The sequence below is a fragment of the Lithobates pipiens genome, unplaced genomic scaffold, assembly GCF_037356315.1.
Source record: "Lithobates pipiens isolate NorthernLeopardFrog02 unplaced genomic scaffold, aLitPip1_a1.2 Scaffold_19, whole genome shotgun sequence".
Lineage (NCBI taxonomy): Eukaryota > Metazoa > Chordata > Amphibia > Anura > Ranidae > Lithobates > Lithobates pipiens.
In genome coordinates this window covers 435393667-435406286 of record NW_027507764.1, presented here as the reverse complement: position 1 = coordinate 435406286, position 12620 = coordinate 435393667, and the positions used below count along the sequence as shown (strand labels likewise).

The 12620-nt window shown below is 45.5% G+C and overlaps 1 protein-coding gene across 2 annotated transcripts in view; it reads left to right on the top strand.

Moving 5' to 3' along the window:
• The first annotated feature begins 1414 nt into the window (after positions 1–1414).
• The window catches only part of CCDC178 (coiled-coil domain containing 178), a 447704-nt gene continuing 436498 nt past the window's right edge, over positions 1415–12620 (top strand). Inside the window, exon 1 of one of the 2 annotated variants that reach the window (XM_077492627.1) lies at positions 1415–1672. In XM_077492627.1, the coding sequence (XP_077348753.1) occupies positions 1444–1672 (229 nt within the window). In that variant the 5' untranslated portion in view covers positions 1415–1443. The remainder of the gene's footprint in view (positions 1673–12620) is intronic. The other variant, XM_077492628.1, reaches the window with a different exon arrangement.

Below are 12620 nucleotides of genomic sequence, written 5' to 3'. Positions count from 1 at the left end.
AAAGAAATAGTTCTATGTGTGTGCACTTTGCGGGGCGCCGGACTAGAGGCTGTCTATTAGATCTGTAAATTTTTGACAAGCATGTGATTAAAGCCTGAGGCTCTAAGCTTGTCTTAGGTTGTCCTCTGCACCCCAAACTCTCCAACTTTTGATTTGAGCAAATCAATATTCGCCATTGGGTCACTTCCGCTTACCGTCTTCTCGTCCCAGGCCAATCAGGAGGTTGATCTGGAACCCAGAAAGAAGACTGAGTTAACACAGAAGCGGCCGGGTATCAGAGGAGCCGTGACAGCTCTGGTGAGTGAGGACCTGGAGGGGTTTGTTGGCACCAGTGGCGGCCCGTCCATAAGGGGGCACAGGGGCGCCACCCCCCTAATCTACATGCAAGGTGCTGAACGCATGGATTTCAATGTTTTTTTTTTTTTTAAGTGTATGATTTAAAAAAAGGGTGAGCTTGGGGCGCACTGCGCCCTCAGCCCACCCAGCTGCGTGACAATAGCGAAATGATATTTGCTATTGTCTTCCTGATTCTCCTCTCAGCCAACCAGGAAGCCGGTCTGAAGACCCAATTGGCCGAGAGGAGAAGCGGTTGTATTGGCCGCTGATTAGGAGACGTAGGGTAAGCTGCTATAGAGGAGGAGACGCAGGAAGGAGCTGATGCTGCCTGTGACCTAGATGGGGTAAGTTTGGGGCTGGTGGGCGACCTAATAAACGAGAGAGGGAGGGTGGGTGTGTGTGTGGTGTGGTTGACTGATTGATCAACCGGGGGGGTGACAGATGGTTTGTTCGCTGCCCCCCCTCAAAATGAAGCACCACCTGCCACTGGTTTGCACCCCCCCAAAAAAATTTTTTACCACCAACCGCCACTTGACTGGAGGATAGACAACAGTAGCCTGAGCATTGTACCCCCCACATCCAAGCAACGCAAAAAAATGTAATAAATGCATAACTCCCAACTGTCCCTGATTTCGAGGGACTGTCCCTGATTTGGAGCAATGTCCCTCTGTCCCTCTCTCCTCCTCATTTATCCCTCATTTTGGTCTGATCTATATAGATGTATAGAAAATGCACTTTTTATCTCTCAAAAAGTATGTTCCAGCGCTAAACCTTACATCCGATTTCTAAATTGCTGAATTTGTAAATTCCAAAAGCCAATATAAAGAAATAGAAGTGGTAAAAAAGCACTTGTGGGTATAACCAATCTTGTTTTTTTTTGTACAATTCTCCTTTAAGGGGGTGTGGCAGCGGTGTGTCCTATGGCTGCATACTTTTTGCTGATAGGTGTCCCTCATACATATCTCAAAAAGTTGGGCGGTATGTAAATGCACTTTTTTTCCTTCTCGGTACAAGTTCATATACAGTATTGTTCTTTGGCATAGGTTGGCATGGCATTTTCCTTTGAAACAATGCACTAATCTGCAGGATGGTCGAACAGTGCAACATATGCAAGTTCTAGCATTGCAATACAACGTTTCTTTCTACAGATGTGTGTCCAGAGATAGAAGATTGATGAGGAATGAGGACAGAGATCTGGATCGTTCAGATGGGGCAGAGTTGGGAAGTCACTGTGCTATGTGGGCGGGGCTTCGGGCGACTATGTTTTCCGGGGTTGCCATGGTGATGTCAGCCGCCGCTGCTCCGGTGATCGGTGCTGCTGCCAGGACAGAGGAAGGTATGCGATCGGTCTATGGGGGGAGGTGGCGGCTCTAGGGGTAGACAGAAGAATTAGCGTTTGGTGTTACCGAGAAGTAAAACTTCCGGAGCTGTGAGGTGTGTTCTAATATTGGTCTGACAACACTGCGAGCATGCTGTGTACTATAATAGGAGGTGTAATATGTATTCATATCCCGATCACCATCACTCAGCAGGAGGATTCATATTCTGCTGTTACCTTCCATCAACTCCTATCTCTATGTCCACTTCGCACACTATGACAGGTGATCAATCCTTTCATCATGGGGGGGGATTTGTGATTTTGGAGCAATAAAATTCACAAGGCATTAAATATTTTTATTTTTAATACCCAGACGTACACAAAGCAGTAAGGTTCCGTTCACACCTGCGTGCCACGTGATCTTTTTCGTGCGTTTTTCATATGGCAGCATACGACAAATGTGCCAAAAAAATCTCTGCACCTTTTTGGATGGTGAGCTTTGTGTGCTTATGTTACCGAAAGATCTTGGCAACAAAAACGCACATTTTCTAGCTGCATTTTGGTGCCATTGAGGCCCCATTTATACCTGCGCTTTCCTGGAATGTGAAGAAAAAGCGCAAAAACTGTGCATCGTGCTCGCAGGGCTATTAATTGTTTAAGAAGTACAGTCAAAGCTTGTTTGGCTGGGCTTCTCTTATGGATCACAGGAGTGCAGTCTGTTTTGCATTTCTGTGACCCGTTTTCAGAGAGAGTGGTCTGAAGTGCGCTCTCTGCTGATGTCAGGGATATCAGTCCAGGCACGGCGTCATCCCGACAGTAAAGTCTGGATCCGCCAGGTGCTCAGACTGACACCAGACTCAGCCTCTCAGAGCAAATCAGAGAGCCGGTGAGTCTACACCTATCTGCTCATGGAGCTCTGAAAACCAAGCAATTGGTGATGTTCAATCGCTCTGTTCTCAGTGTTATGCCGCGTACACACGGTCAAACTGTTTGACGTACTTAGTCCGTCATACAATCCGACGGACAATCTGGCGTACTTTCCACTGAACGGACTTGACCACACACGGATACACAAACAGTCCGACGAAAGCTTGCGCGATGACGTACAGCACGTACGACGGGACTAGAAATAGGAAGTCCAAGACACAGCAAAGCCCTGTAAATCCTTTCTGGGCATGCACCATTCTTAGTCCGTCAGACTAGCATACTGACGACTGTATTGTCCGCTGAAACCAAAGTACGACGGAAAGATTTTTGGAAAAACCGAAATTCTTAGTACTCCGGACTGCACGCTGAAAAAGTCCGCTGAAGCCCACACACGAGCGGATTGTCCGCTGAAATGTGTTTCAACTGACTAAGTACGTCAAACAGTTCGACCGTGTGTATGCGGCATTAGAGGCAGGGGCATTGCTAGGTCTACAAAAGATCTGGGGCTAGAGCCCATAGCATCGTAGTAAAAAAAGTCATACGCTTGGGCAGACATACACGTATATACAGTAATATATACGTGTGTGTATATATCCCAGAGAGCCTCCCCCTTACATCAGGGTACCCAGAGAGCCCTCCTTACATCTGGGTCCCCAGAGAGTGCCCTTTACATTAAGGTCCCCAGAGAGCCTCCCCCTTAGATCAGGGTCCTCAGCGAGCCTCTCCCTTAAAATCAGGGTCCCCAAAAAGCCTCCCTCTTTTATCAGGATCCCCAGAGAGCCCCCCACTTGCATCAGGGTCCCCAGATTCGGGGCTATACCCTCCAAAAGCCACCCTCTAGTGACGCCACTGGTTAGAGGCGCTGGGGGACAGATGCCGCATCGGACCAATGCTGCATGCAACGAAGTACGATCCCTAAAAAAAAAATTCCTTTACTTCTCTTTTAATGGCACCCCATATATGGCTAGGAAACAAAAGACAAATGCGCCAGAACCTGGTAAAAAAAAAGCTTGCAAAGCTTACCAGGTGAAAAGGAGCAGTAACCTTTTGTGGCATGCTTGTCATGCGTAGGAAATTATATTCAAGTAAATGGGTTGCCCCGTGCTTTTGCACAAAAAAAAAAAAAAAAGCACTTTAGTGTGCCTAGCAGGTATGAATGGGGACTAACAATTAATGGCACCGCACACAAGTACAAGGTTTTGAACGTATTCCAGAAATACGCAGATGTGAATGGGGTCCAATGGCCATAAGGAGGCAGATGTTGTAAGGGCTCATTCACACCGTTCACATTCACATGCGTTGATTTGCGTAGCTCGATGCAAAGGCACATCGACTGTGTTATGATGCACTGCATACAAATTCAGCAGGTCTGAATTTTTTCACAGTGCAATGCACAGCACTGCATGTCACAACACCACAATCACCACAATAAAGACACTGCCTTCTTATTCAGGTGGCAATCACCAGCTAGAGTAGATACAGTATGTTCTGGATCCAGCACCTGTCACCCTGGTTGTTAGTGGTTACGGCAGTTTACAGCTCCTATGTATATGACATCATGGGGGAGAGTTACCAAAACTGGTGCGCACAGAATCTGGTGCAGTTGTGCATAGTAATCAATCAGCTTCTAGGTTCATGGTCAAAGCTTAATTGAACAAGCTGAAGATGATTGGTTACCATGACCAGCTGCACCAGATTCTGTGTGCACCTGTTTTGATAAATCTCCCCCATTCATGTGTGCAAACTTGACCACACATCTGTACCAGCAGACATGTGCATCTGTGCTTAAAGCTGAACTCTGCCTACTACACATTTTTGTACATTTGCTATGTAAATATGAATGACCTCTGCTGATGCCTGTGTCATATCTGGCTGTTGATGTGTTCAGGAAAACTCTTACTTTTATTCAGCCTGTAAAGTACTGTAAAATATTCAGCACCGGGCTTACAAGTCCACTTGTAGTACAACTTTGATAGCGGGCCGCTCATTCTCTACCTCCTCCATTCACAGAATACCTTGTATTCTTTTCATTAAAGAAGGTCTCTGATAGGAGGAGAGGTGTGTGTGTGTGTGTGTGTGTGTGTGTGGTTGTGACAACCATCCACACATTTTCCATTCACAGATAATCTTGTATTAAAAACGATTTCAAGACATTTGTTAATGGACAAGGCGGAGGACCCACTATAAGAGCAAAGCTTTATAGTGCTGTATCTACACCATAATGATTATTTATTATCTATTGGTTACAATTTAACACTGTGGATCTTTTATAAAAGCTGCTTATGCAAGCATCTCTGTACAGTATCTATACCTCCCAACTTTTTGAGATGGGAATGAGGGACACCTATCAGCAAAAGTATGCAGGCATAGGACACACCCCTTGCTACTCCCCCTTAAAGGAGAATTTTACAAAAATATTCTTATGGCCTAGACCAGCCGTCATTAAATGGCGGCCCGCGGTCCGAGTCCGGACCGAGCGGGGCTTCTGCCCGGACCGCTATGCCGCCTGCATTGTAAATTACAGCAATCACTGGTTTGCTGGGACCGTGGGTTTCCCTAGCAACCAGTGACGCTGTGCGCATGCGCCCGCCCCCTGCTCCTGGCCGCGTCTCTCGGAGCTGAAGACACTCACGCTCACAGGCAGTAGGGGGTGTGACGTCACGTGCGCGCCCCGCCCCCATGCTGCCCGCGGTTCCCAATTCCCGGGTCCTGGCTCTCCTTGAGGCAGCTTCAGTTGTGCCCTTCCTCCTGCAGTTGAGGTATGTGGGCACATAAGTGATCATGCACACTGTTGGGCATATTTTAAGGGGCACACTGAGAAGTATATTTGTAATTTGCACAATGCTGGGCTTTTTTTGTAAGGGGCATGCTGATGGGTATATTTTTTATATGCACACTGATTTGCATGTTTTGTTAAGGTGCACCTTAACAAAAAATGCCCATCAGTGTGCACTTAAAAAATATACCCATCAGCATGCCCCTTAAAATAAAATGTGTCCATCAGAGTGCCCTTTAGCATAAAATAAGGGTCACGCTGATGGGCACCTTTTATGTTAAGGGGTACTCTGATGGAGAAATTTAATTTTACGGGGCACGCTGATGGGTATATTTTTAATGTGCACATCGGTGGGCATATTTTGTTAAGGGGCACGATGATGGGCACAAAAAATGTGCCCTACAAAATGTGCCCATTGATGTGCACATTAAAACTATACCCACCAGCATGCCCCTTAAAATAAAATTTGTCCATCAGAGTGCCTCCTAACATAATAGGCGCCCATCAGTGTGACCCTTATTTCATGTTAAGGGGCACGCTGATGGGCATATTTTATTTTATATTAAAAGGGGCACTCTGATGGGCAAATTTTAAGTTAAGGGGCACATTTTGTTGTCCATCAGAGTGCCCCTTAATATAAAATGTGCCCATCAGCATGACCCTTATTTTATGTTAAGGGGCACCCTGATGTGCACATTTTATGTTAAGGGGGACTCTGATGGGTACATCTTATGTAAGGGGACACTGACAGGAATGTCTGATGTAAAGGGGCACCAGATTTAAAAATGCACTGTGATGGGGGCACCAGATGTAAAGGGGCACTGTGATGGGGACACCTGATGTAAATGGACACTGTGATGGGGACACCTGATGTAAATGGGCACTGTGATGGGCACACCTGATGTAAAGGGGCACACTCATGGGCACATTTTATTTTAAGAGCACTGATTAACACTGATGGGTACATTTTATATTAAAGGGGCACTTTGATGGGCAAATTTTAAGTTAAGGGACACATTTTGTTGTGTCCATCAGAGTGCCCCTTAATATAAAATGTGCCCATCAGCGTGACCCTTAACATAAAATTTACCCATCAGCATGACCCTTAACATAAAATTTACCCATCAGCGTGACCCTTATTTTATGTTAAGGGACACCCTGATGGGGACATCTGATGTATGGGGACACTCTGACAGGAAGGTCCGATGTAAAGGGGCACTGTGATAGGGAAACCCGATGTAAAGGGGCACTGTGATGGGGACACCCGATGTAAAGGGGCACTGTGATGGGGACACCCGATGTAAAGGGGCACTGTGATGGGGACACCCGGTGTAAAGGGACACTGTGATGGGGACACCCGGTGTAAAGGGACACTGTGATGGGGACACCCGATGTAAAGGGGCACTGTGATGGGGACACCCGGTGTAAAGGGACACTGTGATGGGGACACCCGGTGTAAAGGGACACTGTGATGGGGACACCCGATGTAAAGGGACACTGTGATGGGGACACCTGATGTAAAGAGCAAATGTAAAGCTATCCTAGTTCCAACTGTCCACATGTTTAATATTGTAACTGAAACTTGACAATAAATATTGTTGAAATGCTAAGGAAATTGTACATTTCTCATGTTTTTGATAGATATGCAGTGACTACAATCTTTCTGAGTCATAGCGCAGACTTGAGATTCGGGCCTTGGCCCAAAGAAAATTTTGGCGACCGGACCTCCTTGAATTTTAATTAATTACCCCTGGCCTAGACCATATTTATGTAGAGCAACAATTCTTTTTTCGGATCCTGAGAGAGTTCTTTGCCATGAGGTGCCATGTTGAACTTTCAGTGACCAGTATGAGAGTCAGAGTGATAACACCAAATTTCTACCTGCAGTTCCACCGGCAAAAAAAAAAAATTAAGTCAGCAGCTACAAATACTGCAGCTGCTGACTTTTAATATTAGGACATTTACCTGCCCAGGGCCTACGTGATGTCCTCACCCAAAGCCGATCTGTCCCTCATGATCCGGGTGGAGGCACTGGTATCTTCGGTAAAGGAATCAGGAAGTGAAGCCTTGCGGCGCAATCTCTTTGATCCCTGCTGTCTTCTGGGACCTGTGTGTCTCCCAGAAGACAGCGGGGGGGGGGCGAACAGGGGAGGGGCCGGACGTGGCGGAGATCCTGTGGCGATCTATGCCCGACGTAGGAGCAGATACCTGTATTATACAGATTTCTGCTCCCCCCTCCCCCCCGAAAGGTGGCAAATATGACACTGTAGGGCGGGGATCTGAAAAGTGGAAGTTCCATTTTTGGGTGGAACTCCACTTTAAAGCCCTGATTAGACATGTGCAATTTATTTTGGTCTGACTATCAATTTGGTTGAATTTTTGGTTATTCAGATATTCGATGTATCCGAATTTCCAAATGAAATTGTAATGAAATTGTAATGAAATTGTAATGAATATACTAAATCTAGTGAATTTTGTGAAATAGTAACGAAATACTAATAGGAAGCTGGCTGCCGCATCCTTAACCACTACAATACTGGCCACTTTTTCCCCCTTCCTTCCCAGACCAATTTTCAGTTTTCAGCGCTCAATTTCAATGACAATTGCGCAGTCATGCTACGCTGTACCCAAATTAAATTTATATCATTCGCACAAATAGAGCTTTCTTTTGGTGTTATTTATTCATGACTCCATTTTTAATTGTTTGCGATATAAGAGAAGAAAGAGCAGAAATTTGGAAAAAAAATATATATATATTTTCTTTTTTCTATTTTAAAAGAAATCTAATAAAATTTAATTTTGTCATAAATTTAAGCCAAAATGTATTCTGCTACATGTTTTTGGTAAGTGTATAATAATTGGTTTATGTGATCACAGACATATGTACGCAAATGATCATGTACAGATGTGCGCAGGTGATCGTGGACATATGTCTGCAGATAATCATTGGGACATGTGATTTTAGTGGGACATATGTGGGGGACAGGTGTTTTTTTATTTGGGAACATTGTGTTTTGGGGACATTGTGTGGGGACATGTGTGTTTACACTGTGTGGTAACATGTTGTGTGGTGACACTAGACTGGTGATCATTGAGTAAAAAGCTGTAAAAAACAGCTCATTCTCGCTGATCACCAGCTGGCTGCAGCGATCCCCTCCCCTCTCCTCTCCTCACCGACAACTACTGTGTGAGGAGAGGAGAGCCGATTGCCTAGCAACTGGCTCTGTGTTTACATCACATGATGGCTGTGATTGGACACAGCCATCATGTGATCAGAAGGGCCAATCACAGAGCCCTCCTGCCGATCGGATATGCGCCGCGTGACACGAGCGCATCGGGATCGTGCCGCTGCGCGGGCACGCGCGCGCGCAATCCCCCTCCTTCTGAGGGATGTTCTTGAACGTCCACTCAGAAGGAGAGAGTGCCGGGTGGGAAGTGGTTAAAGGCATATGCAAATAAGGGGCATTTGTAGATAAAAACAAACTGTGCAGCTCTGACTAAAGATGAATAAAGCCCTTGATATAGGTGTGGGCAATTTACATACCTTATGAAGCCTGGCTGGAATACTCCCAGGATGTTGCTAAGTACTCCCAGGACACAGGATCAAACACTGAGCTAAGAGCTACTCCATGAAGGAGAGAAAGAGCATGGGAGGGGGGTTGAATCAGAGAAAGAGCTCACTTCTGTGATGGTGGAGGTGAGCAGTGACATCCTGGGAGTACATAGCAACATCCTGGGAGCAGAGGCGGCTCTAGACTTTGTGAGGTCTAAGGCAAAATTTAGACATGAGACCCCACTCACACCCATAATGGGAAAGAAAAATTTCAAACAAGAAAAATGGCTGCAGAAAGATGCACGGACCTAGCACACAGGTAATCAGCACCACTTCCAGGGCACCATCCTCACCCATCAGACATATGCAGCCAATACAACATCTAGAATCCAGCAAGGTGACAACCCTTCTAGGAATTCCCCCTGTGCCTTGGGAGAGTGGGGATGGGGCGTCACTGAGTAATTCCACATCCATAGAGGAAAGAGAGTGGGAGAGGGGTCCCACCACAGCACAGAGAGAGAGGGGGAGAGAGAAAGGGGGAGAAGGGGGAGAATGAGAGGGAGGGGGAAGGAGAGAGGGAGGTTGGAGGGATGAGAGAGGGTTTAGGAGTGCGTGGAGTAAATCGTGCAGTGATCAGGAGGAGAGTGCAGTGTACAGATGGCATAGTTTAGGAGTGTGCGGTGTACAAAATGCAGTGTTTAGGAGTGTGCAAAGTATGGAGTGCAGGGTTTAGGAGTGCGCAGAGTACAGATTGCAGGGTTCAGGAGTGTGCGGTGCACAAAGTGCAGGGCTTAAAAGTGTGTGGAGCACAAAGTGCAGGGCTTAAAAGTGTGCGGAGCACAGAGGGGGGAGGGGGGAGGGAGGGTGTAGGAGTGCTTGGAGTAAAGATTACAAGAGAAAAGGCGTTCAGGAGAGCTGAGCAAGTGATCAGTGTGCATGAGGCCTTACTGAACTGCCAAGCCATCAAATGGCTGGTATCATAACTGATCACATATGCAGTACAATGACAACTGCAGATCAGAGTCTAAGATGGCAGCTTTCTTGGCTGTTAGGTATAAGCAAGTTTAATTTGGCTAAGCATCTCTTGTCTTTGCAGCCCAGGTAGCTGCCATCATAACCTCTGTTTGATCTGCAGCTGCCATGTTGCTGCACATGTGATCAGCTATGACAACAGTCATTTGATGATTTGACAGTGTGGTTGAGATCAGAAGTAACTTTAATGCCGTGTACACACAATCGTCATTTTGGTTGGAAAAAGCTCTGGTGGTTTTCCTGACGGAATTCCGACGGGATTTTGCTCAAGCTGTCTTGTGTACACACGGTCACACCAAATTCCAACCGTCAAGAACACGGTGACGTACAACATGTACGACGGGACTAGAAAAAGGAAGTTCAATAGCTTCCATCTCGTAGTTGAATCTGAGCATGCGTGAGTTTTTGCGCGTCCGAATTGCATACACACAAACGGATTTTCAGATAGGAACTTTTTCCGACCGAAAAAATTGAGAACATGCTGTCAATCTTTCAACATGCTCTCAAGTCCGATGGAGCATACACACGATCACATTTTCCGACCAAAAGCTCTCATCAGTCTTTTGCTGGCCAAAATTCCGATCCTGTGTACGCAGCATTACAGTTATGATTCACAACATGCCTGGATGTAACTGTCTTGGAAAACAGTTACATTGATGGGTTTAATTCCTCTTTACGCATTAAAAATGAAAGAAAAGGTAATTGGTTGCACAGGTGCTCCAGATTTCAGTTGTTCCAGTTTTGATCAATTCCCCTCATTACATATTTTTCTCCTCCATAGAGGAGAAGCAGTACAGGTGTGGGTTCTAACACTAGTGAACACTAGAGCTCAGTGTAATTGGCTATCACAGTAATCACATGACAAAGAGCTGGTCTTACCATCTTTTGATCGATACTCTGAGATCAGTAGGTGTCTCTTATGCCACGTACACACAACCGGACTTTCCAGCAGACTAGGTCCGACGGTCTTCCCAACGGACTTTTGGCAGAATTCCGACGGACTTTCCGAATGAACTGACTTGGCCACACACAAATGGACTAAGTCCGTTCGAAAGTCCGTTCGTTTTTAACGTGATGACGTAAGATGGGACTAAAAAAGGACGTTTAATAACCAGTAGCCAATAGCTTCCCTAGCGTCGTATTTGGTCCGTCGGACCAGTATATAGACGAGCGGTTTTCCCAATAGGAATTGAGTCCGTCGGACAGATTTGAAACATGTTCTATTTCTAGGTCCGTTGGATTTTTAAGATGAAAAACGACCGGACTAGCCCACACACGATCGGATTGTCCGACGGACTGATTCCATCGGACCTAGTCTGCTGGAAAGTCCGGTCGTGCGTACGCGGCATGACAGCTCATTCTCAATGCTGGGAGTGTGTGACTAAGCATGTTCCCAGCACAAACACATGCCGCATATATGCAATGTCAGGGCAAAAAGCCCACTTTCTTGATGCCACATTTATGTTATGCCAACAGCAAGGGTGCTGTCATTTGATACCACCCCTGACCAACCCAGGCGACACCCCAAGGTGCCATGGCACCCTGGTTGAAAAAGGCTGCCATGAAAATGAAAACTTACATGTTATGTACAAAAACTGAGCTTCGTTGGGATTAACTATTAAATATGTCATCTTATGCATTTTTTATGACATATGACATTTAAAATAATATACATTTTTTGTGAATACTTTTTATATCTTTAGAATGTAAGTCCACTTTTACGTACTATATATGAAAAAACAAAACCATTCATACATAGTTACATAGTAGTCCATCAAGTCCAACCTATGTGTGTGATTATATGTCAGTATTACATTGTATATCCCTGTATTTTGTGGTCATTCAGGTGCTTATCTAATAGATTCTTGAAATGATCGATGCCCCCCGCTGAGACCACCGACTGTGGAAGGGAATTCCACATCCTTGCAGCTCTTACAGTAAAGAACCTCCTACATAGTTTAAGGTTAAACCTTTTTTCTTCTAATTTTAATGAGTGGCCACAAGTCTTGTTAAACTCCCTTCCGCGAAAAAGTTTTATCTCTATTGTGGGGTCACCAGTATGGTATTTGTATACTGAAATCATATCCCCCTCAAGCGTCTCTTCTCCAGAGAGAATAAGTTCAGTGCTCGCAACCTTTCTTCATAACTAATATCCTCCAGACCCTTTATTAGCTTTGTTGCCCTTCTTTGTACTCACTCCATATCCAGTACATCCTTCCTGAGGACTGGTACCCAGAACTGGACAGCATACTGTAGGTGCGGCCAGACCAGAGTCTTGTAGATCGGGAGAATTATTGTTTTACCTCTGGAATGAATCCCCTTTTTAATGCATGCCAATATTCTGTTTGCTTTGCTTGCAGCAGCTTGGCATTGCATGCCTTTGCTGAGCCTATCATCTACTAGGACCCCCAGGTCCTTTTCCATCCTAGATTCCCCCAGAGGTCCCCCCCCCCCCCAGTGTATAGCTTACATTCATATTTTTTAACCCAAATGCATTATTTAAAATTTTTCTACATTGAACCTTATTTGCCATGTAGTTGCCCGCCCCATTAATTTGTTCAGCTATTTTTGTAAGGTTTCCACATCCTGAGGAGAAGTTATTGCCCTGCTTAGCTTAGTATCGTCTGCAAATACAGAGATTTGTACAGTAAAGGTTTATGGGGAACTCTGTCAAATGC